Source organism: Hyperolius riggenbachi, chromosome 8 (assembly GCF_040937935.1).
Source record: "Hyperolius riggenbachi isolate aHypRig1 chromosome 8, aHypRig1.pri, whole genome shotgun sequence".
Taxonomy (NCBI): Eukaryota; Metazoa; Chordata; class Amphibia; order Anura; family Hyperoliidae; genus Hyperolius; species Hyperolius riggenbachi.
The window spans coordinates 236,394,851-236,421,464 of NC_090653.1; the positions used below are offsets into that span (position 1 = coordinate 236,394,851).

General features: G+C 44.1%; 1 protein-coding gene across 2 annotated transcripts in view; it reads right to left on the reverse strand.

Moving 5' to 3' along the window:
* Positions 1-26,614, reverse strand: part of SMC1A (structural maintenance of chromosomes 1A) — a 57,962-nt gene that overhangs the window by 3,576 nt on the left and 27,772 nt on the right. The window contains exons 8-23 of one of the 2 annotated variants that reach the window (XM_068248381.1): positions 23,800-23,882; positions 23,464-23,671; positions 21,584-21,769; positions 18,380-18,559; positions 16,264-16,410; positions 11,988-12,125; positions 11,574-11,690; positions 11,243-11,349; positions 10,363-10,504; positions 9,041-9,186; positions 7,961-8,114; positions 6,908-7,006; positions 6,666-6,822; positions 3,365-3,519; positions 2,934-3,085; positions 709-778 (exon numbers count right to left, since the gene is read on the reverse strand). In XM_068248381.1, coding sequence (XP_068104482.1) covers positions 709-778; positions 2,934-3,085; positions 3,365-3,519; positions 6,666-6,822; positions 6,908-7,006; positions 7,961-8,114; positions 9,041-9,186; positions 10,363-10,504; positions 11,243-11,349; positions 11,574-11,690; positions 11,988-12,125; positions 16,264-16,410; positions 18,380-18,559; positions 21,584-21,769; positions 23,464-23,671; positions 23,800-23,882 — 2,241 coding nt within the window. Of the gene's footprint in view, positions 1-708; positions 779-2,933; positions 3,086-3,364; positions 3,520-6,665; positions 6,823-6,907; positions 7,019-7,960; positions 8,115-9,040; positions 9,187-10,362; positions 10,505-11,242; positions 11,350-11,573; positions 11,691-11,987; positions 12,126-16,263; positions 16,411-18,379; positions 18,560-21,583; positions 21,770-23,463; positions 23,672-23,799; positions 23,883-26,614 lie in introns of both variants that reach the window. The other variant, XM_068248379.1, reaches the window with a different exon arrangement.

Sequence of the window (26,614 nt, forward strand, 5' to 3'; positions counted from 1 at the left end):
GGGTCCATTTCTCTAAGTTTACCTTCTGTCCTGTGCAGTTGTTCAGGTCCACTTCAAAGGATTTGAGCCAATGTACAGCACCAATTTTTACATCTCAATTAAATTTGACAGAATTCTATAGCTGAGTAGAAAGTGGTAGAGTATACCTTTAATATGGGACTCCAGGAGTTAAATCTCTACCGCCGGGTCCAGCTGGCATTATTAAAATAGAGGCCTCTAAATGTTGGTCTTTACATAGCATTTGCATAATGACTGCATTGGCCTTGCCCCATCCCACAAGGCTCCACTGCAGTTAGGGGGTGAGTAGCAGTCCAAGCCATGCCCCGTCCCATAAGGCTCCATTACAGTTAGGGGGCGAGTAGCAGTTCAGGCCATGCCCCATCCCACAAGGCTCCTTTGCAGTTAGGGGGTGAGTAGTAGTCCAAGCCATGCCCCATCCCATAAGGCTCCATTACAGTTAGGGAGCGAGTAACAGTCCAAGCTATGCCCCCTCCCATTTCATCTAGCATGTGTACAGACTCCATAGATTCCTATTATTCTTATGAGATTTTTCTCCCACGTTCAGGGTTTGCTGCAGTGCTGATAATTTTCTCTTGGATTATCATCTTGGATGTGTACAGCAGCAGCATCTTCCACAGTACATATAATAAATACATACCATATAAAGTTACAAAAAACAATGATGTGATACAGAAAATACAGTCTCACCTTCCCTATGTTGGTATTGTCCAGAGCAGCATCTATTTCATCCAGGACAAAGAAAGGGGATGGTTTATAACTGGGAATCAAAGGGAGAGATTAATGAGAATTACGCAGGTTAAGGTAAAAAAGTATTCCAGATGATAGTTATCCATTCACCACTGACACATTTTACACAAACAATGAATATGGGGTACACTGAACAATTCACGTCACTGCCTGTCCCTCTACATGTAGTTGTATGAGTGGGCACTCCTCCATCAGTTGGGTGCTTGATAAGGTGGCATAGGCAATGTCACCATAGTATTCAAAGTCCAAGCAGTATCAGCACACCAATTCAGCAATTCAAAAAGGCACGCTTTATTGTGCTTCCATAGTACATAAGGTACAATCCGAGAATTTTTTTCGGGAGCCAAGAAGGGTCCCCCTTTATCAAGGTGTGTGCCTGTCCTTCAAGGGACTTGCAATCTATGGTCACAGTTTAGGGGAGCCCGAGTTCTGGAAACCCATAGAAATAAAAAGTACATACAAACACCAGATAAGTCAACCTTCGTAATCACTTGTGGACCGGCAGTCTCTGGCAGCGCTGTACTCACATCTCCTGGACTACATCTCCCAGCATGCATTGCAGCGTGTGCACATGACTGCTGCTGGGAATTACAAATGCTGGCAGAAGCTGCAGTCAGCTTAAAGAGAACCCAAGGTGGGTTTGAAGAATATAATCTGCATACAGAGGCTGGATCTGCCTATACAGCCCAGCCTCTGTTGCTATCCCAAACCGCCCTTAGGTCCCCCTGCACTCTGCAATCCCTCATAAATCACAGCCACGCTGCTGACAAACAGCTTGTCAGAGCTGGCTGTGTTTATCTCTATAGTGTCAGTCTGCTGCTCTCCCCGCCTCCTGCAGAACTCGGGGGGAAAGCAGCTGAGACTGACACTACAGATGTAAACACAGCCTCACAGCATGGCTGTGATTTATGAGGGATTGCAGAGTGCAGGGGGACCTTAGTGGGGTTTGGGATAGCAACAGAGGCTGGGCTGTATAGGCAGATCCAGCCTCTGTATGCAGATAACATTCTTTAAACACACCTCGGGTTCTCTTTAATAAGTACAGGCCAGAGAAGCAGCACCCTGTAGGTAAGTAATGGTGCTCCCCACACCCCCTGCGGCACACGTCATTACGAACCTTCCTTATGGGGAGTTTTTTTAAAAAGAAAAAAAAACACTGCTCAGTCCATTTTAACAACCAGACTCTTTTTAAATCGAGCTGTGCTCACTGTGATGGTCTCAGTGTTCATGCAGTCAGGAGACAATAAAATAGTCTCCTGACTGGCGTACAGCGCTCTGCTGCCATAATGTGAGTAGCTGAAATTATGATTTGGCAGGGATTACAGCTCCCAAACAGGACAATTACAGCTCCCAAACAGGACATAGTAAGGTTCAAAACTGGTAAAAGGAGGCCTACAACTGCCTGAACTTGAGTTAAAAAAAATGGTTATTATTCACATTATAGCTGTGCGTTCCCATGAGTTACGATGCAACACATCTTGGAACATTTTATCACATGATGCACGTTTCCCAATGGGTTCTACTGTGTAAGTCTGCAGACAAGTCTGTGCTTTAATGCACCGTAACGTTCATTCCATGCGAAATAGCATTCGCGCATGCATTCTGTAGTGTGAATGAGCCCTTACTGTTTTAGTCTCAGCTGAATGTAACAGTCTGTCTCTGTATCTCAGAGTGCTCACGAATATGAACTACAGACAGGTTTTCTTTTTATCTATCCTCTCCTGGCAGATAGCTGGGCTTCCTAGAGCAAAGTGTTATATGGCTGTGATTCCTTATGGGTTGTCATTTCTTATCAGTAGTCTGACTGGGTCGGACTGGAGAAAAACTGTCAGATGCATAGCAGAATATTAACTCTTTAAAGCAGAGAAAGAAAATAATATTTGTGTGCTATGGATTCTACTTACACATGTCTATCTCATCATGTCACTTAAGATTTCCTTTAAAAATGTATTACAGCTAAGGTTGGGCTATTGCCAGTTCATAACGTTCAATATCACAGTACATTTATAAATCTCATTAGCTGGAGTTACTCTTTACATACTGGCAGAGCAGCCTGACTTTATTCTGATAAATTCATAACAACACTTATATAAGCTGAAAGCCAAGCTTTATGCAGATCACACAGACTTTGGCCTCTAGCAAAATTCTTCATTAACAGTGGTTACCTGTGAATTGCAAACAGCAGAGCCAAGGCTGCTACAGTCTTCTCTCCTCCCGACAAGTTGTCCATTGGCCGGAAACGTTTCCCTGGGGCAACACAGTTATAATTGATCCCATCCAGGTAGGGTTCCTCTGGGTTCTCTGGTCCCAGGAAAGCCTGCACAGAGCAGAGTATGGTAAAAGCAGGACCGTGACAAGTTCTAGGCCTACAGCGTACATAAGAAGCTAGCATTCTTCTGAGAGACTCATGGGAAGCTACAGAGAACTGCAGCCACTTGGAGCACGCTCAGTAACCCACTCTTGTAGGCATCTGGAGCATTGGGGGGGGGGGGGCGAAGGGGGTCTTACCCAAGGACCCGACCCCACAGCCCTGGTTTGTACATAGCTAAACAAAATAATAAAAAGCCATGTATGGTTAGGGGCTGCCCGCTCTCACCTGGGCACTGCTGTTTCTGGACAAGGCTTTGTAGATTTCATCAATATTGGTGGCAACAGACTCGAAGCAAGCATTGAACCGATCAAACCTCTCCTTTTTCGTCTGTTCAAAGGCCTGTTTGGCTTTTTTGGCTCGTTTACGAGCAGCTTCAAACTCTGTGTAAACACAAAATAAAAAACACACATTAAAAGAAGGTTTATGATCTGACACAAATACACAATGAAAAAAGAGGAATGATCTGTGACTCCATTTACCAACATACCGTATTTTTCGGACTATAAGACGCACTTTTTCTCCCCTAAAAGTGGGGAGAAAAAGTGACTGCGTCTTATAGTCCGAATGCTTGTTTGCTTGTGGTCCGCAGTGGGGTGGAAGCAGCAGCGTGAGCGACATTGTAAGCGGCATAGGAGAAGCCGCTGTAATTATACACAGTGCTCTCTGATCTATAATCCCCCCGAGCGTGCCCCACAGCAGCGATACACCCGGCATTGTTATTATCCGCAGGGCGCTTGCTTTGATCTATAATCCCCCCCCCCAGCGTGCCCCGCAGCGGCGCCATACACTGACTCTAGGCGGCATAGAAAAGCCGCTGTGATCATTAACAATGTTCTTTCAACTTGCCCGTTAGCCCGCAGCTCGATTCCAGCTGACAAATGATGAGACACTTCAGCCGCTATAGCGGCAGCCCCGTTAGCCCGCAGCCCGATCCCAGCTGACAAATTACGATACACTTCAGCCGCTATAGCGGCAGTCCTCAGAGGCTTCCGTACTTGCATTGTCATCACATGACCCGACGGGTCATGTGATGACGCAAGTAAACAATGCAAGTACGGAAGCCTCTGAGGTGAAGTGTATCGTAATTTGTCAGCTGGGATCGAGCTGCGGGCTAACGGGGCTGCCGCTATAGCGGCTGAAGTGTCTCATCATTTGTCAGCTGGAATCGAGCTGCAGGCTAACGGGCAAGTTGAAAGAACATTGTTAATGATCACAGTGGCTTTTCTATGCCGCCTAGAGTCAGTGTATGGCGCCGCTGCGGGGCACGCTGGGGGGGTGGGGGGGGATTATGGATCAAAGCAAGTGCCCTGCGGATAATAACAATGCCGGGTGTATCGCTGCTGTGGGGCACGCTCGGAGGGATTATAGATCAAAGGAACAGCATTGTATATAATTACAGAAGCTGCTGGTTAAGAACACTGTGGATCTCATGGGTGCTGCTGATGTCGTCCTACTGTGCACTTCCTTAAGACTGCATGGACACCCTGACCAGACACAGCTACTGCCACCCAGGCGAGATCACGTTTGCTGTAATTGTATTGGTTAGTGTAGCTGGGAAGGGGAGGGGTGGGAGTTGTGTAGCTGGGGGGAGGGGGCATGCAGGGGTTAGTCAAGTGTAGTTTAGTGTAGCTTGTAATGGCAGCAGGGGTTAATGTAGCTTGGCAATGTGACAGACATCTTAGGGGGAGGAAAGGTCCATAGGACGCTCCTGGACCATGCATGCACCCAGGTTTAGTGTATTTTTTTTTTCCCCAGTTTTTGCCCTTTAAACCTAGGTGCGTCTTATAGTCCGGAGCGTCTTATAGTCCGAAAAATACGGTACTTTATGCCATCTGAAACTATATAAGCTACAAGTTTATGTAAAATATATCAACTTTTATGAGTATTTTGATGAATAATTGGTGCAGCTGCTGCAATTTCTGTGTAATTTTAATGGTATTATCTAAAAGGAGAAATGGGTAATACTCCTAAATAGATGCACACTTATTGAGCACCTTAAAGAGACTCTGAAGCAAGAATAAAACCCGCTTTTTCCCTTATATTCAGCAGGGGCATATTTGCCCCTGCTAAAACGCCGCTATCCCGCGGCAGAATGGGGGTCCTTTATCCCCCAAATCCCCCCCTGCAAAATTTACGACCAACTTGGTCGTAGATTTTGCTGCTCATGGAGGCAAAGCTATGAGCTGTAGCTCTGCCCCATGCGTGTCTATCAGCGGCGGATCTCCGCCTCTCCCCCGCCCCTCTCAGTGAAGGAAGACAGAGGGGCGGGGGAGAGGCGGCGATCCGCGCTGATAGACGTGCTGAGAGGCAGGGCTGCGGCCGTTAGCCCTGCCTCAAGCAGGAAGCGCTCCCCGCACAGCACGGAGGGGATTTGGGGGGGTAAAGGACCCCCGTTCTGCCGCGGGATAGCGGCGTTTTAGCAGGGGCAAACATGCCCCTGCTGAATATAAGGGAAAAAGCGAGTTTTATTCTCGCTTCAGACTCTCTTTAAAGAGAACCCGAGGCGGGTTCTTAAATATAAAAAAGGGACACAGAGGCAAGTTCCCATCTGCAGGACATGCCTCTGTGTGTCCTGACCACCACTCTCCCTTACCCCTGCGCCCCGCTAGCCCCCCGGAATCTGGCGACATTCACACATCGACAGGTTTACGGGGAAGGGGCATCCCACTGCAGGCTAAGGAACGCCTGCAAAACACCCACTCCCCGCCTATCAGAGCCTTCAATAGGCTCTCTGCCGCCTGCTCCCCTCCTCTCTCCCTTCACATCAATGAGCGCTGTTCAGAGCACAGGTGCTTCCTCTGCAGCGTCGTGACCCTAAGGTCACCAAACTGAAAGTGATGGATTGCTGCAGAAAGGAGCGGCGTGGAGAGGAGGCAATGAACGCTGCCTGGCCCAGCAACCCCCATGGACCAGGCAGCATGTTTTTTTTTTTTTTTTTTAAACTCTTAGACCCGGCTCGGGTTCTCTTTAAAGGGAACCTGAAGCAAGAAGTATATAGAGGCTGCCATATTTATTTCCTTTTAAGTTGTCTGGCTGTTCTGAGCTATTTCGCTGCAGTAATGTCTGAATCACACCAGAAACAAGCATGCAACTAATCTTGTCAGATGTGACAAAAATGTCAGAAACACCTGCTCTGCTGCATGCTTGTTCAGGATCTAAGGCAGAGGATCAGCAGGGCTGCAAGGCAACTGGTATTGCTTACAATGAAATAAATATGGCAACCTCCATATCCCTCTCGCTTCAGGTGTCCTAAGAGCTACTATTCAAAACAGAAGATTTAACATAAAATGGGACCCTAGGCAAGATACCAAATTTTACTCCCTCTGCTGGCCACCTGGCTTCTTTGGTAAGGTAAGATGGGGAATGGGTTCAGAAAAGGTGTCAGCCAGGACCCTGGACACCTGCTGGGCCCTAGGCATCAGGCTAACCTGCCTTGTGGATGATTCGGGCTCAGATTCAGAACAGCCAAAACTATATCCAAAACTTCTCTTTAGTCTGCACCAGAGCCTGCAATCAGGTCACTCACCGTCTGACGTCTCCTGGAACTTGTCCCTGACACTCTCCAGTTTCTCCATGGCCTTCATGTTGGGGGCAGCGATACGCTGCAGAATACTTTGCTGCTCATTCAGCTTCTGATTTAATTGACTCATTTCCTGTTTAGTATCGTCATCTGCCACTGCGTCCTGTCAATCACGAGAATGACAATCAATGGAGTATTCAAACCCACTACACACTACACTGATTGCAGAAACTACAACATCGTTGTACCTTTAGATCCTCAGACAGCTCCGTGTAGTCTATTTCGATCAGTGCTTCTCGGGCATACACTGTAGAAGATCTCTGGGAACTGCTAGTGGTTTCCTCACTCTGAGATCCACCCTATAAAGGGGGAATAAGTTACGACCAAGACTAACAAGATATACCTAACACACCACAGGAAAGAGAGCAAACAAAAATTGTAGCTTCCCTGGTCTAGTGACCCCCCCCCCCCCCATAGCACTTTCTGTTGTCTAGTGCCTCACCTCCCTCCCCCATATATTGTTTCCCTGGTGGTGTAGTGTCCCCTCATATATAACATTCTCTGGTGTCCTAGTAGTCCCATCTCCCCAAATAAGAGTACTGGCAGTGGAGGTAAGTAAAGAACAATGTCACCTGATGCAGCACTGGGCGACACTGCACCACACATCTCCCCTCCAGTTCATCCTCTAGTGGCCACAACTCACTCTTTACTGCTTGCTACTCATGCACGTCGTACACAGATGAGAGCCAGAAAGTGGAGAGTGAATTGCAGCCACTAGAAGATGGATCAGAGGGGAGACCCAGTGCAGTGTTGCCTGTTGCTGGATCAGGTTAGACTGTTCTTTAAACATCACCTCAATTTGAGGACAAGAGGAGGGAGCGGGTCCCTAGGAGAGTGGAGAAAAATCATGACCCCCCCCCCAATCCTCATCGGCACACCTGACATTCTATGTAGAATTCTTGTTCCATTTTCCCCCTTTTTTCATTAAACTACCCAATATATTGGGCCGTGTGTGACCAGCATTAGCATCCTTGTCATGTTAAGGTTCCCCATGCATGTGCCTATGTTCCCTGAATGTTACAAGTTACTCATGATATTCTCCCACAATGTCCTTTTTTAGGCACAACTTAAAATATTTGCCCAGGCAAGGCATACCCCCCAGTGAAATTGTCCATCCAGCAGATAAAAGCACACTCACTCAAGGCACAACAAAGGGTCTGGCTACACTAGAAGTAACTGCTGGCCAAAAGGCCTTCCCAAAAAAGCAGACATGACACTGGACATCTGCCTGGGTTACTGACCTCCTCCTGGCTGATGTCATCCATCGTTCCTTTAGACAGAGGTAACTTTATATCCTGCATTTTGCAGGATTGCAGCAAATTATGACGATCACTTCGCTTCTGCTCTAGCTTAGTCTCAATGGCAGTGACTTCTTTCTGAAGATGTGTCATTTCTCTGGAAGAAACAATGAGGAACTGCAATGAACTTATGGTGACCAAAGTAAATATGACATTGCTTATAATCACTGGTCATGGTCCATGATTCCTTAGGAGAAGAAAACAAATACAGATGTATCCTCCTCTCTGCGACTGCTATGGCCCTCCTTGCTCAGCTGAGGACAGCTTACCCTTCGGATGTTTCTGACTGGCACAGATTATTATTTAGCCATTGACAATGTGCTTTAGCTAATGCTTGTTTGTGACAGTGAGGAATGCTGATGAAAACAGCAGAGATCCATGAAGTTCTGGGATAAACAAGGAGAGTTGCTGCAGTGGCTGAGAGCATTAATTGGAATTCACTATTTACAAGGGGAACCAGTGAAACATATGTGTGTTTTATACAGTGTCTTGGAGTTACTGATTATTATACAGTTTACTTGGCCCACATGGCCAGAGATGTGCTCACATCGACAGACTAGATTTCCCAGCATGTTTTGTGACAGCCAGAAGCATGCAGAGAACCCACGATCACTCCAAGAGGAACATGTCGAATTCCATATTGAAGGTGGGCTAGAGAAGCAGCCGCCATAGGTAAGTAACGCCACTCATACCTTTATGTGGGATGATGGCTGCATTTTTTATAGATAATTATAGCTGCATTTTATTTGTGGGTTGACTGTACTGCATGAGGTTGATAACTGTATTTATTATGTGGTATAATTGCTGCATTTCCCATGGGAGCAGATTCATGGATTTCATATGTGGGTTGATTGCATTGCATATGGGGGGTTCCTACATTTCATGTGGGGACAATGCTGGTTTTCCTGATGGCATTAGCAGTTAGACTCTCAATCGAAGTCGCAAAGCTTTTCGGCATCATATACATGTAGGGGTTCCCTGAGATCTTATTTAGTTATATATTCCTTATACAGGGATACTAACTTGTTGGCACCCCCGAGTTTCTTGCGGATCTCCTCCATATTATGGTTCTTGTCGTTGACCTCAGATTTCTTGGCCAGGTGCTGGTTTTTCAGATCTTGCAGCTGAGCCATAGTCTCATCTATGATCTTCATGTGTCTTTGCTCCTCCTACAAGAAAAACATTCCAGATCAATCCAAATGGTCATAACATAAAAACACCATCAGCCAGTTACATTGATACTTTCATATCACTTAAGGATCTGATGTAATTTTGCAGAATTAAGATACTAAATAGTGTTTACAATGCATTTTGTTTACCCTTTTCATTAACCTGTACAGTATTTCTCCAGCCAGATAGGCACTTAAATAGAAATCTACAATGATACAAGACAAAAAGGATAACTGCAATTAAAGTGTACTCGGGGTGGAATGACTCATTATCACGTGGCACACGGAGCTTGCCTGGATTCCAGACCTACTATGTACACTTCTTGATGTCCACCATCTGCGAGATAAGCTTGCAAATTTTTGTGATCTTCTATGCGCATTTCTTTTGCAATTTGAAAGCTGAATTAAAAGGTATTGCACCATAGAAGAAGAGCTCTCTTCTTTTTCTGTAGTTGTTAGCCCTGTATGGATAGGTGTAGAGCTGCAGGCAAGGACAGCTATACAAAGGATTCATATTTTACTTATACTTTACACCGAATATCAACATGGATCACTTTGAGAATCTGCTGAGTTTAGTTGGGTCTTAAGACACCTGATGTAACAAATATTACCACGGTAATACTTCTTCCTGAATTTTCCTACAGCTCACTACCCTGGAGCAGGGTCCCTCTATACGTATAAAAGCTGTACACAAGTGGCTTAGTTCTACAGGGCATGAGTGGACCTTAATCACATATGCCCAATCCAGATGCACTTGTCAACAGCTTCTAGCGTGGTGAGAAGATGAAGAGGGAACAAGCACTGCAACGGTAAGCTCAATAAAGATCTAGAAAACATCAAGAGGCAAGTATCTTATGTTTCTCTAGTTCCTCACTTCAGGATTTTTTTTAAAGCGGGATTGTCACCATAAATACACAATTAGTAAGAGGAGAAAAAAAGAGTGAGTGAGGAAATTATGTCAGGATTAGCTTCATTCAAAGATAACCAAGATGGAAACTGTCTAGAATAGGATTCTCTGCTGTTCCTTTATAAAATTCACAGGAATCATAAGGTGGACAGTGAAATACATCTGTTATGTAAGTAGAACTAGCATTTATCTACTTATATATGTTTTTTTATTTCTAGGTTAGCATGGGTGTCACTTATTCTTTAAAACATACTAAAGTCTATGTCTACCTTTTTGAGTTTCTCTATTTCATTTTCATCTTTCTTCACAGACTGCTCCCACTGCTGCACCTTCCCTTGGTCCTCTTTCAGCTGGTTCTTCTCATAGTCCAACTGAATCCCCAGGCGGGTTTTCTGGTTCTCAAACTCCAATCTGAAGGTAAGGAAATGCATGTAATGGCCCAGGAGGTTATACACTGAAAAGAGGCGCTTCTACACATGGGGGAGCTACATCGAAGAGGAGCGCTTCTTCACATTGGCCATGAAGTTATACACTGAAGAGAAAAGCTTCAACACATGGGGAGGCTACACATGGCCCAGGAGGTTATATTCTGAAGAGGAGAGCTTCTGTACATAGAGGACTGCACACGGTCAAAAGAGTTATATGGGTGAACATGACAGCATGGCCTGGAATCTGTCTCATATGAGCACCAGTTTCTAATTGAAACCTAGTTAAAAACATCTTGCTCAAGAAATACAAAATATTTTTTCTAAATAAAAACGCCAGACTGAAAATGCTAACGCCCAGAATAAGTTTGGTCAGGTTATTGTACAGAAATGTATGGCAATGACTCCTACCACTATTATGGATGGTACGCACCATGCAATCTCCAACAGGTCCAATCTGATTTCCGATCATTATTCTGATCACTTCTGTACAAAACCGAGCAGGAAAAATATTGGAAATCAGATCGGATCTGTTGGAAATTATTGAATAGCCCCAAACTCTGACTGGAAATTGCATGGTGTGTACCAGGCATTAAGGCCTCATTCATTGTTTGCAAGCTCAAACAGGTTAACTACAGTGTTGAAGAATGAGATTCCACCTAAAATCAGGACTTAACCGCTACCAGTAAACGGCTGTGCCATTAAATAAAACAAGAGACAATACCTCTTCTTGGCAATCTCATTCTGCCTCTTCACCTTCTCTTCTTCAAACTCTCGGATGTTTCGCACACCAATCTCCTGGCAGAACTCCTCAAACACCTCATCTTCCACCTAGATAAAAAGGTTACCACAATGGATGGGTTAAAAAAAAACCAAAAACACAACACAACATGGAAATGAACAGTAACTTCAACATGTAGAATTAACAATCTTTTAAAGGTGCTCAAGAAAAATGCCATTTACAATATCAAATAAAGACCATCTGAGATAGAGAAAAGGCAAAGGCTTTTTAAAAATGATTGAATCCTATTTTGCTAAAACAGTTTACCGCTCACCAGATTCATCTTTTCCTTCAAGTCCTTCATCTCCCGATCTCGGCTCTGAATTATCCTCTTGATATCGTTGATACGTGGGTTAAAATTGGCCAATTCGCTCTCCAACTTAGATTTTTCCTGAGTAAGGGGTACAAACAGTGTCACCTCAACCAAACAGTTCAAGTATCTGTATATAATGTAACTTACAATATCCCCTCTCATAACTTAAGTGGAACTCCAGTCAATACTTGTTTTAAGGGTCTAATTGCAAAAACAAAGGGTCACATAGGAGGAAGTGAGAGGAAATCCAACGGATGGAGGAACTGATGAGAAGGAAGATTTATCACATGGCCCATCCATAAACTAGAAAAAAATAAAAAGTATGACTGGAGCTTTACCTACAGAGATTTGTCAGAGGAAGCGAAAGGTTCCTACCTGCATATTCATGGCCAAGTGTCGGGTTTTGGTCTGCTCCAGGTCACTCTGGGAATATTTTAGTCTCATCTGTAGACCATGAGCCTGAGACTGGACTTGCCTTAGCTCTGCTTCCTTGCGTTTGGCTTTCATTTGCTCCTACAAACATAAGTAAATGTGCAAGACATTAGGACTGTGATAGAATTACCATCTGTTCAGAATTTAAAGCTTAATCACAAATGATTTACTCTCCCTCTTCCCCACCATCCCTAATATAAAGAAGAGCTTTTGCATACTCGCCTAGAGCTCCTCTAATTCAGTGGTTACCTGATCTTCCCACTCCTCCCTGTCCAGACAAGCAGGGCTGTGGAGTCGGTCCAAAAATCCACCGACTCCGACTCCTCAGTTTAGGATTCCTCCGACTCCACGACTCCGACTCCTCTAATTTGCATATTACAATTTTGTTGATTAAAAGTATGTAACATGAAATTCGTCTCTTAACTGCCAACGCTTAGGAATTTTACAAGACAACTGAAGTGAGAAGGATATGTAGACTACTATATTTATTCCCTTTAGAGTAAAACTAGTCCTTGGTAAGAGTACTTGTAAAAGGTACAAACCGGAACAAAGAACATCTATCAGGCCCTAGGCAATGTAACTGTGGGTGCATGTAAGAATGATGTGCAGGTACTCTGCAGGGGAATGAGGAGATTGTAAACAGACAACACCTCTGTGTTCAATGTGCACAGCATTCTCAGTGGATTCCCTGCAGCTCTGTGGGGAGTGCATATGTAGAGTATAGTACTGCTGTGTAACAAAGTAAACCTGAGACAGATGAAATTAAAGTTTTATACATACCTGGGGCTTCCTCCAGCCGCCTTCAGGATAATCAGCCCCTCGTTGTCCTCCTCCACCACCTGGATCTTCTGCTATGAGTCCAGGTACTTGAGCCAGTCAGGCGTAGTGCGCATGCACACACTCCGCCGCCAGGAGCATACTACACCTGTGCAGCACTATTGCGCAGGTGCAGAATGTTCCTGGCTGTGGGAGCGGCATGCGGCCGGACAGCGCTGACTGGCTGAATTACCAGGACTCATAGCAGAAGATCCGGGTGGTGGAGGACAGCGAGGGACTGATTAGCCTGAAGGGGGCTGGAGGAAGCCCCAGGTATGTATAAAAAAAACTTTACTTTTCATCTGTCTCAGTTACCCTTTAATTTGTAGTCACCAAACCAAATTTTAATAACATATCAAATTATTTGATTTCATCAGCAAAGGGAGTGCATACATTTGCATAAATCAGCATCAGTGCAGAATTATTTCCATCTCGTTGACCATCTCTATTAGTGACATTAGAGTAGTTTAGTTAGTTTTTTAGGCTCTTTGCCTAGCACAGTTATTTAAGTTACTATATATACTTATGACTAACTGAGCTTCCAAACTCACAATCACTACAGATTGATACTCTTGGAAGCATTACACAGATTTTATACAATCAACCACTAGCCACTAGTTATTTTTCACTCGCTCATTTACAGGTCCATGTTCATAGTTACTTGAGCTCGTGTGTGTTATATAGAATACTTAGCTATATTGATACCACTCCCTGGAGTCTCTGTAGGGTGGTGTAAGTCCCCCATTCTCCAGGTAGAGAGGTCTTTACAAATCTTCCCACATACGAGTTCTATAGTACAATAACTTTAAGACTACTTCCAAGACCTCATTTTAGTCCAGGGGGGGCGGTGTGCGCCACAGCGATTAACCGAAGCTAAAATTTCTCCATAGACCAGTATTGCATTGTTTGGATGCGGGCGTACATTTTAGTCCAGGGGGGGCGGTGTGCGCCACAGCGATTAACCATTCAATTGTACAGTATTGGGTCAGGGATGCGCAGCCTTTTACCTATATTTTGTGTCCACAGTTCTGTAACTACCAGGCTAGCAGCACCCATTGTGCTATCCTGTTTTGCATGGTAAGTATTTAGTTTAGTTTTGCATATGTTTTGCATCTGTCTGATTGCTGAGTGTGTATTTGAGCTATTTAAGCGGTGCATATGAGGTGGTGAGTCATTCAGATGCGGCCCATATTGGTGAGCGCTTGCTTTGTTTCCTGCTGTCTGTATTGAATGTAAGTTACACATTTTAGCATAGCAGCTGCCAGGGTAAAGACATTTGCTTTTAACTTAGGTCAGTTTAGTGTTAGGACATCTGCTCTGGAGATTTACCTCAACGTTGGTGCAGATGTCCAGTATATCTATATTTTTGCATGCAAAACTATGATGGAAGCTAAAATTTCTCCATAGACCAGTATTGCATTGTTTGGATGCGGGCGTACATTTTAGTCCAGGGGGGGCGGTGTGCGCCACAGCGATTAACCATCCAATTGTACAGTATTGGGTCAGGGATGCGCAGCCTTTTACCTATATTTTACTTCCAAGACCTACATAAGGTATTTGTTGGGATCTGTGATCCCTCACTCATTCTTACTGGTGGAATTGATAACCTAATAATAGAAAATCTCTTCATCTATCCACAAGGGAATTGTAATATTACAATTTCCTCTTCTCTTACAGTATTCAACTCGTAATGCTAATACGTCAAGAATTATTCTTGACTCCTCCCCGCACATTGGGGCAGTGTTTTAGAACCTTGCAACATTCTCTCATCTGGTTTATAGATATACTCCTGACATATCTCCTTTAGTATATAAATACTCACACTAGCAGTTCAGTTCAGTAGTGTTAAACTCAAAACATTGTTATAATTCCTTTGCAAACTACTACTGTATTATTGTAATATTGTATTTCTGTATTACTGTATTATTAGATACTTGTTACTCTGAACTGCATTTCATGTACACTGTTCTAACCACAACTTTCCTTCTGTATAATTTTAAAAATTTTCAATAAAAACTCTATTAGTGACACAGCTACACATCAGGCTTTATACTTACAGCATAGATGTTATTTAGTATATATAAGAGATTCCTGTGTACACATCATATAAACAGTCACAATCAGATATGTATATCTGACTTTAAAAATATGGGGACTGCTTTATTGAAGCAGCACAAGTAACTAATTTTGATTGGTTTATTTCATTTTTGTGGACTAAGCACAGCTATTACTGTATATATACTGTATATATACATTATTTTTAATGACTATTATCTGAGAAATAGAACATTTTATCATATTTATCAGTTACAAATTCATTAGGAGTCAGAGTCGGTGCATTTTTTCCCCGACTCCGACTCCAGGCACCCAAAATTGCCCGACTCCACGACTCCGACTCCACAGCCCTGCAGACAAGCAGCCATACTTGGGGGTCATCCCCCCCCCCCCATAACTTTAACTGCTGCACCACTGTGTCAAAATAATAGTAGTAAGGATTGGTTAGCACTCCGGCTTCTCAAGTGAGCAAATGTTTTATTCTTCAATCATGTCAACACTTAAGTTAACAATTGTTTCGGGGCCAGCAAGGGTCCCCTTCATCAGAACAGTGCAGACTGCACCTTACTACTATTGGACTGTCTTTTGGGTGTTCCTGGCATCCATGGTTATGCACCCATATTACGGAAAGGTGTGCCTCTCCCTACGGTCTACTTTGACTGTGTCAAAACAAGACACAGAACATTTATATTGTGCTTTTGTCGTGGCGGACTCAAAAGCACCAGAGCTGCAGTAGCAGTGTTAGGGAGTCTTGCGCAACACGGCTACTGCCTGTGTTGGGAGTCTTGCCCAATGTCTCCACACTGAATAGGTGCTGCCTTACTGAACAGGAAGAGCAGAGATTCGAACCCTGGTTACCTGTGTCAAAGGCAGAGCTCTTAACTAGTACACTCTCCAGCCACACACCCATCAGTGACTGGGAGGGGGAGGACAGTAGATTTAACAGCAAACAAGAGAAAGTGTGAGTTATGTAAGCCAAACCCTTCCCAGAAGAAACTGTGGGAGTTCAGGCCACTCCAGAAGAGGTCAGGATGCAGGCCCATGGTGGTTGCAGGGCTTTTGCGCTTCTACGGAGGCTGTCTGTGCATAACGGTCATCAGGCTTCCAGCCCCCTGCACCCACCATCCATCTCTTGATGCCTGTACTGGTGCTTTGTTTTGACCAATGTTGGAATCATCACTGTGACGATTGCAAATAATAAAACAAGATTGCCAGCAGTGCCGACTTTCGTCCTTTTCCTTCTCTTGTACACTCATTTCCAATTAGGCACTGTGCTTTGGTCCATCAAACAGCACTAGACCTAAGTCCCTAACAGCAGCTAGACTGTGAAAAACAACAGAAGGCTCACCTTCAGCTCATCTGTTAACTTTTCCTTCTTCTCCTTGAGTTTATCCACTGCCTTTTCATCCCATCGCCTGGCTTTGGCTTTCAGGTCACTGGCACCTCCGGAGATCACACCAGACTTTTGGAACAAAGTGCCGTCCAAAGCTACTGTCTGCCAATGGAAGATTAAGTTAGAAAAAAAAAAAACTCTACCAAGTATAAAAGTGAAGACTGCGATCTCTCTTCATAAAAGCGTGATTGTGAATTTAAAACAGAACTACTGTAGTATGAAAACAAAAGTTTCCACTCAACAGTAGCACTTCTCTGGGTACAGCTCTAGAACAAAACATTGATCTCCAACTTGACTAAAAGCTCATACACACATCAGACTATAGTCTTTGGAAAATGAAAGATCACAGACCAATCTTACCACCCTTCATGTAGTATGAGAGCCATACTCTACATAGTCTTTTCTATGGAGCTGAACTCCCCATCAGAAAAAAAATCTTTGCAAGATGCTGCACACAAAGATGCTGTACAGACACAAAAGATCTGTAGCTGCAAAAGATCTGTTCCTGCCAAAAATCCATTCCTGCAAATTGCAATGATAGTCTATGAGATCTGCAGATCATCATACACACATGATTTAACTGACATTCATCTGCAGATCAGATCCACCAGGATGGATTTTCAGATCTGCGGATGATTGCTTGATCTGCAGATGAATGTCAGTTAAATCATGTGTGTATGATGATCTGCAGATCTCATAGACTATCATTGCAATTTGCAGGAATGGATTTTTGGCAGGAACAGATCTTTTGTGTCTGTACAGCATCTGTGTGTGCAGCATCTTGCAAAGATTTATTTTCTTATGAGGAGTTCAGCTCCATAGAAAAGACTGTGTAGAGTATGGCTCTCATACTACATGAAGGGTGGTAAGATTGGTCTGTGATCTTTCATTTTCCAAAGACTATAGTCTGATGTGTGTATGAGCCTTTACACTGAAGGTATCTGAACTACGTACTTCATCATTATACACAGAGTATATATTGCTCGAGTTTAGCTTAAAACTAGTTTTGCATTTTACACAGGAGGCAATGGGTGAAACTAACAAGCGGGGTGGGGGCTGCTCATGGAAGTAGAGAACTTAGCTAAACGCTATGCTTCCTTTGCAGGAACTTGTGGAAGTCAGTGCTGGACAATTAGCACTTTGAAGTACACCAGAAGCATTACAAAAAAAATAAACAGAAAGGTTAGATACTTCTCTTGCTAGTGGGATCCACTTACAGCCTATAGCACAGGGTCCTTCTAAAACTATTTGGCTTGCAGTGGTGGATGAGTGTATCAGATTAAGCATGCACTAGTAAGGGTAGAGCATGCCCAGTAGAACAAAGCCACTCCTGCATGGCTATTCTTATTCCGCACAAGAGTGCGCTCTTCTACTGGACATGCACAGACCTTACTTGCACATGCTCACTTGGTATGCGCTTGTCCATGACCATTTGAATTAGCTTAGAGGGCTGTTCACTACAATGGTGGGCTGTAAGATGATCTGGAAAGCATCTAAACCATACATGTCAAACTCCAGCCAGTGGGCCAAATCTGGCCCTCAGAGCCATGAAATTTCGCTCTCAAGTGGTTTCGCACATTGCATTATATTTTGCCTACTCTAGACTGCCAGGGAAGTCTATACTGGAGGTGAAGCCCTAGAACACCAGGGAAGCCATTTGGGGGAGGTGGGGGAAAGCACTAAACCCTTCTCAACTGTATAGGGAAGGGTGAGGGCCACTAGACACCAGGGAACTGTATAGAGGAGAACCACTAAACACCAGGGATCTGCATAAGGGTTGAAAGGGGCCATTAGACACCAGGGAACTTTATAAGGTGGCCAGTAGACACGGAGGTTGGCCCGTGACTAGGTCAAAGTGTTCAATTTCGGCCCACTTTGTATTTGAGTTACCAGTTTTTGTTTTACTATATGTTTTAGGTGTACTCAGGCCTGTGGAGTGAGAGCAATTTTGTGTAACTGGAGTTGGAGGTTTCATAAACTGAGGAGTCTCAGTCAGATGAATTTTGTACCACCTCCACAGCCCTGGGTGTACTTTAATAGTCTGTCATTTATTCAACTCTCAGTTACTTACCTTATGCCTTTGATGTCCTCCAAAGGCTATCCTCCGAGCGTCTTCAACATTATCACAGACCAAAGCATTACCGCAGGCGTACTGCAGAGCCTTCTTGATGTGTGGTGGCTCATAGCGGATTACATCAATCACCAGCTTAGCTCCTTTCAGTTCACGCAGCTTCTCATCAGTAGGCTTTACCTACATGGGAAGAGGTAATGCATTTAAACTATCAACAAATGCATAGAATGGACTGTCACATTAAATAACAGTCACCCTTGTGCTTCTGACCCCTATGTACAGTTTAACAGTAGCAGAGTAATTTCTGAGATGCAATGCTTTTACATTGTCAGAAATATTGGATTATTCTTCCCAGAAAATGAAATGAGAGAGAGGGGGAGGGGACAGAGGGGCTGGTACTGTTAATTATATTTTGCTCATGTAACTTTGACAACCAATACTTTTATGTTTCTTGATATTTTCTATTTGAATGCTAATGATATCGCCGTTCTATGTAATCTTTGTATATAACTACAGGAAAACATTTTTACATCAAAATATCCTTGTTTAAGTAATAATTATTTTAATAAACGGTTACAGATCTATATTGTGGCCACCAGTGGTCTAGAAACACATACAGTGGGTTGCAAAAGTAATCAGCCCCCTTGAAGTTTTCCACATTTTGTCATATTACTGCCACAAACATGCATCAATTTTATTGCAATTCCACATGAAAGACCAACACAAAGTGGTGTACACACGAGAAGTGGAACGAAAATCATACATGATTCCAAACATGTTTTACAAATAATTAACTGCAAAGTGGTGTGTGCATAATTATTTGGCCCCCTTTGATCTGAGTGCAGTCAGTTGCCTATAGACATTGCCTGATGAGTGCTAATGACTAAATAGAGTGCACCTGTGTGTAATGTCAGTACAAATACAGCTGCTCTGTGAGGACCTCAGTAGTTGTCTAAGAGAATATTGGGAGAAACACTGTGAAGTCCAAAGAACACACAAGACAGGTCAGGGATCAAGTTATTGAGAAATTTAAAGCAGGTTTAGGCTACAAAAAAATTTCCAAAGCCTTGAACATCCCATGGAGCACTGTTCAAGCAATCATTCAGAAATGGAAGGAGTATGGCACAACTGTAAACCTACCAAGACAAGGCCGTCCACCTAAACTCACAGGCCGAACAAGGAGAGCACTTATCACAAATGCAGTCAAGAGGCCCATGGTGACTCTGGATGAGCTGCAGAGATCTACAGCTCAGGTGGGAGACTCTGTCCATAGGACAACTATTAGTCATGCACTGTACAAAGTTGGCCTTTATGGAAGAGTGGCAAGAAGAAAGGCATTTTTAACAGAAAGCATAAGAAGTCCCGTTTGTGGTTTTCCACAAGCCATGTGGGGGACACAGCAACCATGTGGAAGAAGGTGCTCTGGTCAGATGAGACCAAAATGGAACTTTTTGGCCAAAATGCTATGTGTGGCAGAAAACTAACACTGCACATCACTCTGAACACACCATCCCCACTGTCAAATATGGTCTTGGCAGCATCATGCTCTGGGGGTGCATCTCTTCAGCAGGGACAGGGAAGCTGGTCAGAGTTGATGGGAAGATGGGTGGAGCCAAATACAGGGCAAACTTGGAAGAAAACCTCTTGGAGACTGCAAAAGACTTGAGACTGGGGCAGAGGTTCACCTTCCAGCAGGACAATGACCCTAAACATAAAGCCAGGGCAACAATGGAATGGTTTAAAACAAAACATATCTATGTGTTATAATGGCCCAGTCAAAGTCCAGATCTAAATCCAATCGAGAATCTATGGCAAAATCTGAAAACTGCTGTTCACAAACGCTGTCCATCTAATCTGACTGAGCTGGAGCTGTTTTGCAAAGAAGAATGGGCAAGGATTTCAGTCTCTAGATGTGCAAAGCTGGTAGAGACATACCCTAAAAGACTGGCAGCTGTAACTGCAGCAAAAGGTGGTTCTACAAATTATTGACTCAGGGGGCCGAATAATTACGCACACCCCACTTTGCAGTTATTTATTTGTAAAAAAATGTTTGGAATGATGTATGATTTTCGATCCACTTCTCACGTGTACACCACTTTGTATTGGTCTTTCACGTGGAATTCCAATAAAATTGATGCATGTTTGTGGCAGTAATGTAACAAAATGTGGAAAACTTCAAGGGAGCCGAATACTTTTGCAACCCACTGTATAAACTTACTCTGGGGAATGCAACACTGTATTGCGTTAAGCTCACTAAATAAGGTAGTTATCTTATGTTGTATGCAGGAGCTATGAAAAAGATTTGATAATTTCTGGCTGTAATTCCAAATTCCACCAGCAAGTGCTGCAGGTAAAAAAAATAAAAAATAAAAAAAGTCAAAGCATAACATGAATCTCTATAAAAGCACACTAGTAGCTCTTTCCGATCGGCAAATTGCTGCACCAATGGAGCCCTATGGGGAGAGTTCCACAGCAGCAGCGCGATTACAAAAGACGATGCCTGCAGAAATTTTACCGTTTAACCGGAGTCATCACTAAACAAGGCAATGAGGACCTTTTCTCGGTCACTGCAGGAATGGGAGAAAATCACGATGCTTCCCAATTCCCTCTATTGGGCATCCGGGGTAAAGCCAGAAGTTATTTTTGAGTAGCAAAAATGAGATGGTGGCACAAGCCCTACACAGGAAATAGCAATGATGCCCCTTGCCATGAGTTAATGGGAATGGCATCATACATTCACATACAACAATCATTATATACAGCACAAGTACATAGTGAACAAGTTATATACGAATAAGGGGCATATCCCCAATGGGGTGGAAGGGGAGTGCAGAAGTATGTCCCCAAGAGGGGAGGAAGTGCAGTGCAGGGATATACTCCCATGTGGCAAAAGAGCAGTGCAGGGATATACTCCCATGTGGCAAAAGAGCAGTGCCTATGCCTAGTACATGAGGTATATCCCTACTGAGAAGTGGTGGAGAGTAGTGCAGATAGGTTATATTAGATAAGGATGGGGAGAAGGGACCAGTGCAAGGGCATATCCTCATAGTGGGAAGATCCCATTGGGGGATGGGGGAAATCAATGCAGATGCAATATAAACTCGTAACGTCCAGGCTACTGCAGCAAGGATCAAAGACAAGACTGTCTCCAAATGAACAATACTAACATTCTTTTTAAACCTCTACAATAAAACTGATCGTTACCTCCAGGTAATCCAGAGGAAGGAAGGTTTCTGGCTCTCCTCGCTGCTCTTTAATATATTGGATGCAGTCTCTGCCAGTCTTCTCCGAGTCCACAATGATGGCATCCATGTTTTTCCCAAGCACCTTAGTGACAGCAATCTGATACTTCTTCTGAGTGGGCTGACACAGGTCGATCAGACGCCCGTACTGATGGAAAGAGATTAGCAAACGGCAATGACTGAGTTGTGGCCATACAAATATACCACTGTGCAGAACTATCAACCATTACATACGATAATTGTCCAACCAAAACTTTTGCTATGGATTAGCCAACCCAGTACCCTGAACATAATATCATACCACTAATGGAATGGTCGGACCTGTCGTCTTCAACCAATTAAACTGACCACCAGAGGAATTTAAAAATTAGATAAAAAATAAATAAATAAATGAAGTGAACAAAGAATAAAACAAACTCACTCAGATACTCACCTATGGAGAGGGGGGGCTCTGTATCTCATAGAGCCTTCCTGATCCTCTCTGAGTTCTCGTTCCAGTGCTGTCCCCCGTTCGAATTTGCCACCTCCGGGAGCCCTTGGAAGGTTTTGTGGATCTTCAGAAGGCTTCGGAAGCACTCGGGGAAACAAGAACATCGGGAACCTTCCAAGGATCCCCGAAGGTGTATTCAACCAGTTGGTAAAATATCTGCAATAGGGGTAGCACCACCGAAACAATGATAGAGAGGACTGGGGAGGCTTTATGAAATCCAGAGCCTTCCCTCTCCATAGGCTAGTATCTATTTTTTGTTTGCTTTAGTATGACTAATGGAGCGTGCCATTGGAGGGGATGGAAGTTGGGGTGAATGGCTTGTTGGGGACTGCTCCTGAGGACTCCAGTCTGTGTGGAGGTCACCATGTTCTCCACGGACTGTCTGCAGTTGCCGAAATGTCAATTTCTCTGCAGTGTCTTGCGCATGCGCCCGCCGCAAGCATGCCACGACATGTAGTCTGTGGATGAGAGTACATCTCTGTACTCGCATCCACGGACTACATCTCCCAGGATGCATTGCGATGGGCGCACGACACTGCTAGGAAAATGAAAATTCAGCTGCTCCGGACAGTCCGTGGAGAAGATGGTGACCTTCACACGGACAAGAGTCCAGGAGCAGTCCCCAACAGGTAAGTAATGCCGCTCTCCCTCCACACACAAGAACAACAACATTTCCCTGGGAATCAGGTTGTTTTAAAAATTTCCAAAGCAGTACATAAGAAACTACCAACTTTTTATGCATGGAATTTGTACTATTTGCAGTACAGCTATGTTCCTCTTCTTGCATGAGTAATTGAGCAGGAACCCTTGTTACTTATTTTTCACACCTGCACTAATTGAGCTAGCAGAAGCATCTTTGACTCTCTCAAGCTGACAAACTTCTTTAAAGGAAACCAGAGACGACCATACATTCAAGATTTATACATACCTAGGGCTTCCTTCAGCCCCATCCACACAGATCGCTCCCACTCCACCATCCTCAGCCTTTTCTCTATCGCCGGTACCGTGTCCTGTAACGTCGGCCAGTTGCAGCCAGTTTTACGCATGTACAGCACGCGCCCTCCAGCAGAGAATAGTATGGTGCCTGCGCATTACTATTCTCCACCGGGGAGAGACGGTGGGTGCGCACTGGGACTGCTCAGACTGGCCGAAATTACAGGATCCAGTGCTGGCGATAGAGAAGGATGAGAACGGCTGTGTGGGATCGATCCGTGCGGATGGGGCTTGAGGAAGCCCCAGGTATGTATAATCCCCCACCCCAATCAGCAATAGAATATTAATGTAAGATCCCACTGGACACTGACTGAGTGGATGCCTCCATCTCTTCTAGCCAACAAACCATATTGACATACCACAGAGCCAGGATATAGCCTCTTGATGCTCTCCATGATTTCAGCTTTGCGTTGCTGTCGGCTGCTCTCCTGGCGATCGATCCTGGCATCTCCCAGCTGCTCCATCACCTGGTTCAACTCACTGTTGATCTCATCAATCCTCCTCTTGGCCATTTCCACCTCCTCCGTTAATGTCTCTTCCAGGTTCTTCTGCTCCTCCAAGGACTGCCTACGTGGAAGGAGGAGAAGGTAGAGATTGGGCAAAAGCAAACACAGACACAGCACAGTTCATACGTAAACACCACAATACAGTATAGAAAACAAGACAGACCAAGAGAGGCAGGTGGTCTAACGTACTTGCTGGTGGCAATGTATTCTTCCAGCTTTTCAATTCTTTTTTGGTTTTCTTCTATTTCACGCAGTTTCTGTTTGATTTTTGCCTGGAATATAAAAAACAATATATCAATCATTTCAACTATAGAAAAGCTGTGATTGCTGGAACTTACAGCTGTCCAGGGACACAGGACCTCTGTGTGTCAGCTGCACCCAGAGAAGTTCAGTGACTAGGGTCCTGGGGGTGACCTCAAAGCTTACTCTCAAGTTTGGTCTATTTTGGTATGTGTCTCACTTTGGCAGTGCTCACTGTCTAAGTAAGACCACACAGTGGTCAGCAGATAAAGATCATCAAGTACTATCTCGTTATGGGGTCTGTTTGCCCCTCCAAAGGGCATAAAAATAAACTGGACCTCCTACCTAGGATAATAAGCTGCAGAGAATTGGCCAATGTGGCTCAGTGTCCCTCCATTCCATATCTGCAGTTGTAAACAAGACATAACCTGCTGACCCAGGGCTAGGCTTCTGCTGGTTATGATAGGCCTTCCAAAATGATTGCCATAGTCTATCTCTGCCTCTCATGCCATCAGAAGCTCAGCCTCCTGTCTACCTTCCAGATTCTTTGGGTAGACATGGGATGGTTCCATAATTACTGCCTACATTTGCCAGCATGGATTGGAGAGGAACTAGGCCAAATTGGCCAGGTCTCCGTTTCCAGACCTCCTAGATAAGCAGTTTAGTTTATTATTTTGAAGCATTCTGTTGGGTAAATGTTTAACTACACTTAAGTTAAAGCTATGTACAGACTTAAAGGACAACCGAGGTGACATGTGACATGATGAGATAGACATGTGTATGTACAGTGCCTAGCACACAAATGACTGTGCTGTGTTCCTTTTTTTTCTTTATCTGCCTGAAAGAGTTAAACATCAGGTATGTAAGTGGCAGTTCCTGTCTGGGTCGGGACTGAGTCAAACTACAGTGTGACCCTCATTGATAAGAAATTACAACTATAAAACACTTTCCTGTCAGAAAATGGCTTCAAAGAGCAGGACAAAGATAAAAAGGGTCAATAGTTCATAGATTTTAGCTCTGGCACACTTCAACGAATTGTCATTGAGAAAAAACAATAAAACAGTAAAATCTTGAAAAGTAGATTTAACCACTTCCACACCATGACATTTTATGCTGATCTGTGCAGCGTGGGCTCTCCAGCCCACAGCACAGATCAGCTAGCAGCCAGGGCGATCAGACTTCCCCCCTTTTTCCCCACTAAGGGGATGTCCTGCTGGGGGGGTCTGATCGCCGCCGGCTGCTTGCGCTTGCGGGGGGGGCTCTTCAAAGCCCCCCTCCGCAGCGCTTTCTGGCCTCCTTCCCCTTCCCTCCCTCTCCCTCCCCCTGTGAGCGGCGCAGGACGGAAATCCGTCCTGCGCCTGATGGGATAGGCTTTAGCCTATCAGGTGCCGGCGGTCCCCGGCCAATCAGAGGCCGGGGATCGCCGATCTCCTCTACGGCGCTGCTGCGCAGCAGCGCCGTATACATGTAAACACCGGGGGAAGATCTTCCCCGTGTGTTTACATTTACCCTGCGAGCCGCCGATCGGCTCGCAGGGTGTTCACGGAGACACCCTCCGTGAGCTGACATGGAACGGCCGCTCATACGAGCGGCCGTTTCCATGGTATACACTTCTGGATTCAGGGGCGTGTATATACGTACCGAGAATCCGGAAGTGGTTAAATATAAAATAAAACTGTGGAATATCTTAAAAAGTCATTTTTAGGAGAAAGACAGATACAATTGTTTATTTCATTAGTTTTACACCTCGGTTGTCCTTTAACCATTTCTGCCGCCCGGCGGCTGCTCTGCTGCGGTGCCGCGCTTCGGCGGCCTCCTGGGCGCGCCCCGTGGTGTCCCCAGGTAGCCCTGGGATCAGTGAACATGGTACCCGATCACCGATCCGTGTCCCCAGCAGAAAAACCGAAACGCTCTTACAAGAGGCTTCAGTCTTTCTGCACGTAAAAAAATTTCCGCATCTCCCTTGTGCTTCTGCTTAGCGAGAAGCACAAGGAGGGGGAAAAAAAAAAAACCTCAAGCTGGCCATCTTGTGGCCAAATAGTAAAACTACATCTACATATTTTTTACATTACAATTTACACATATAACATTAAAAATTAACTGTTTATCTCCCACACCAAAATATTACCCAAATAAAATTTTTAATGGAAAAAAAAAATTACAATTAAAAAAAAAAAAAAAAAAAGTTACCTAAGGGTCTGATTTTTTTTAAATATGCATTTGAAGGGGCTATACTACAAACATTTTTTAAATTATAAGCTTGTAAATAGTGATGGAGCAAAACGGAAAAAATGCACCTTTATTTCCAAATAAAATATTGGCGCCATACATTGTGATAGGGACAAAATTTAAATGGTGTCATAACCGAGAAAAACAGGCAAATAAAATACATAGGATTTAATTATGGTAGCGTGGATTACTTTAAAGTTGTAATGGCAGAAAACTGAAAAATAATAAATTTTTATTAATCTTGTTAAAATGCATTTCTAAAAAAATTATTCTTAGCAAAATGCATCACCCAAAAAAAGCCTAATTAGTGGCGGAAAAAACAAGATATAGATCAATAAATTGTGATAAGTAGTGATAAAGTTATTAGCGAATGAATGGGAGGTGAAAATTGCTCTGATGCATAAGGTGAAAAATTCCTGCGGGCTGAAATGGTTAAAGAAAATCTGAAAATGAAAAAAAAAACTCCCCTAGGGGGTACTCCCCTCGGGTGGGGGAAGCCTCGTGATCCTATTGAGGCTTCCCCCGGCCTCATCGC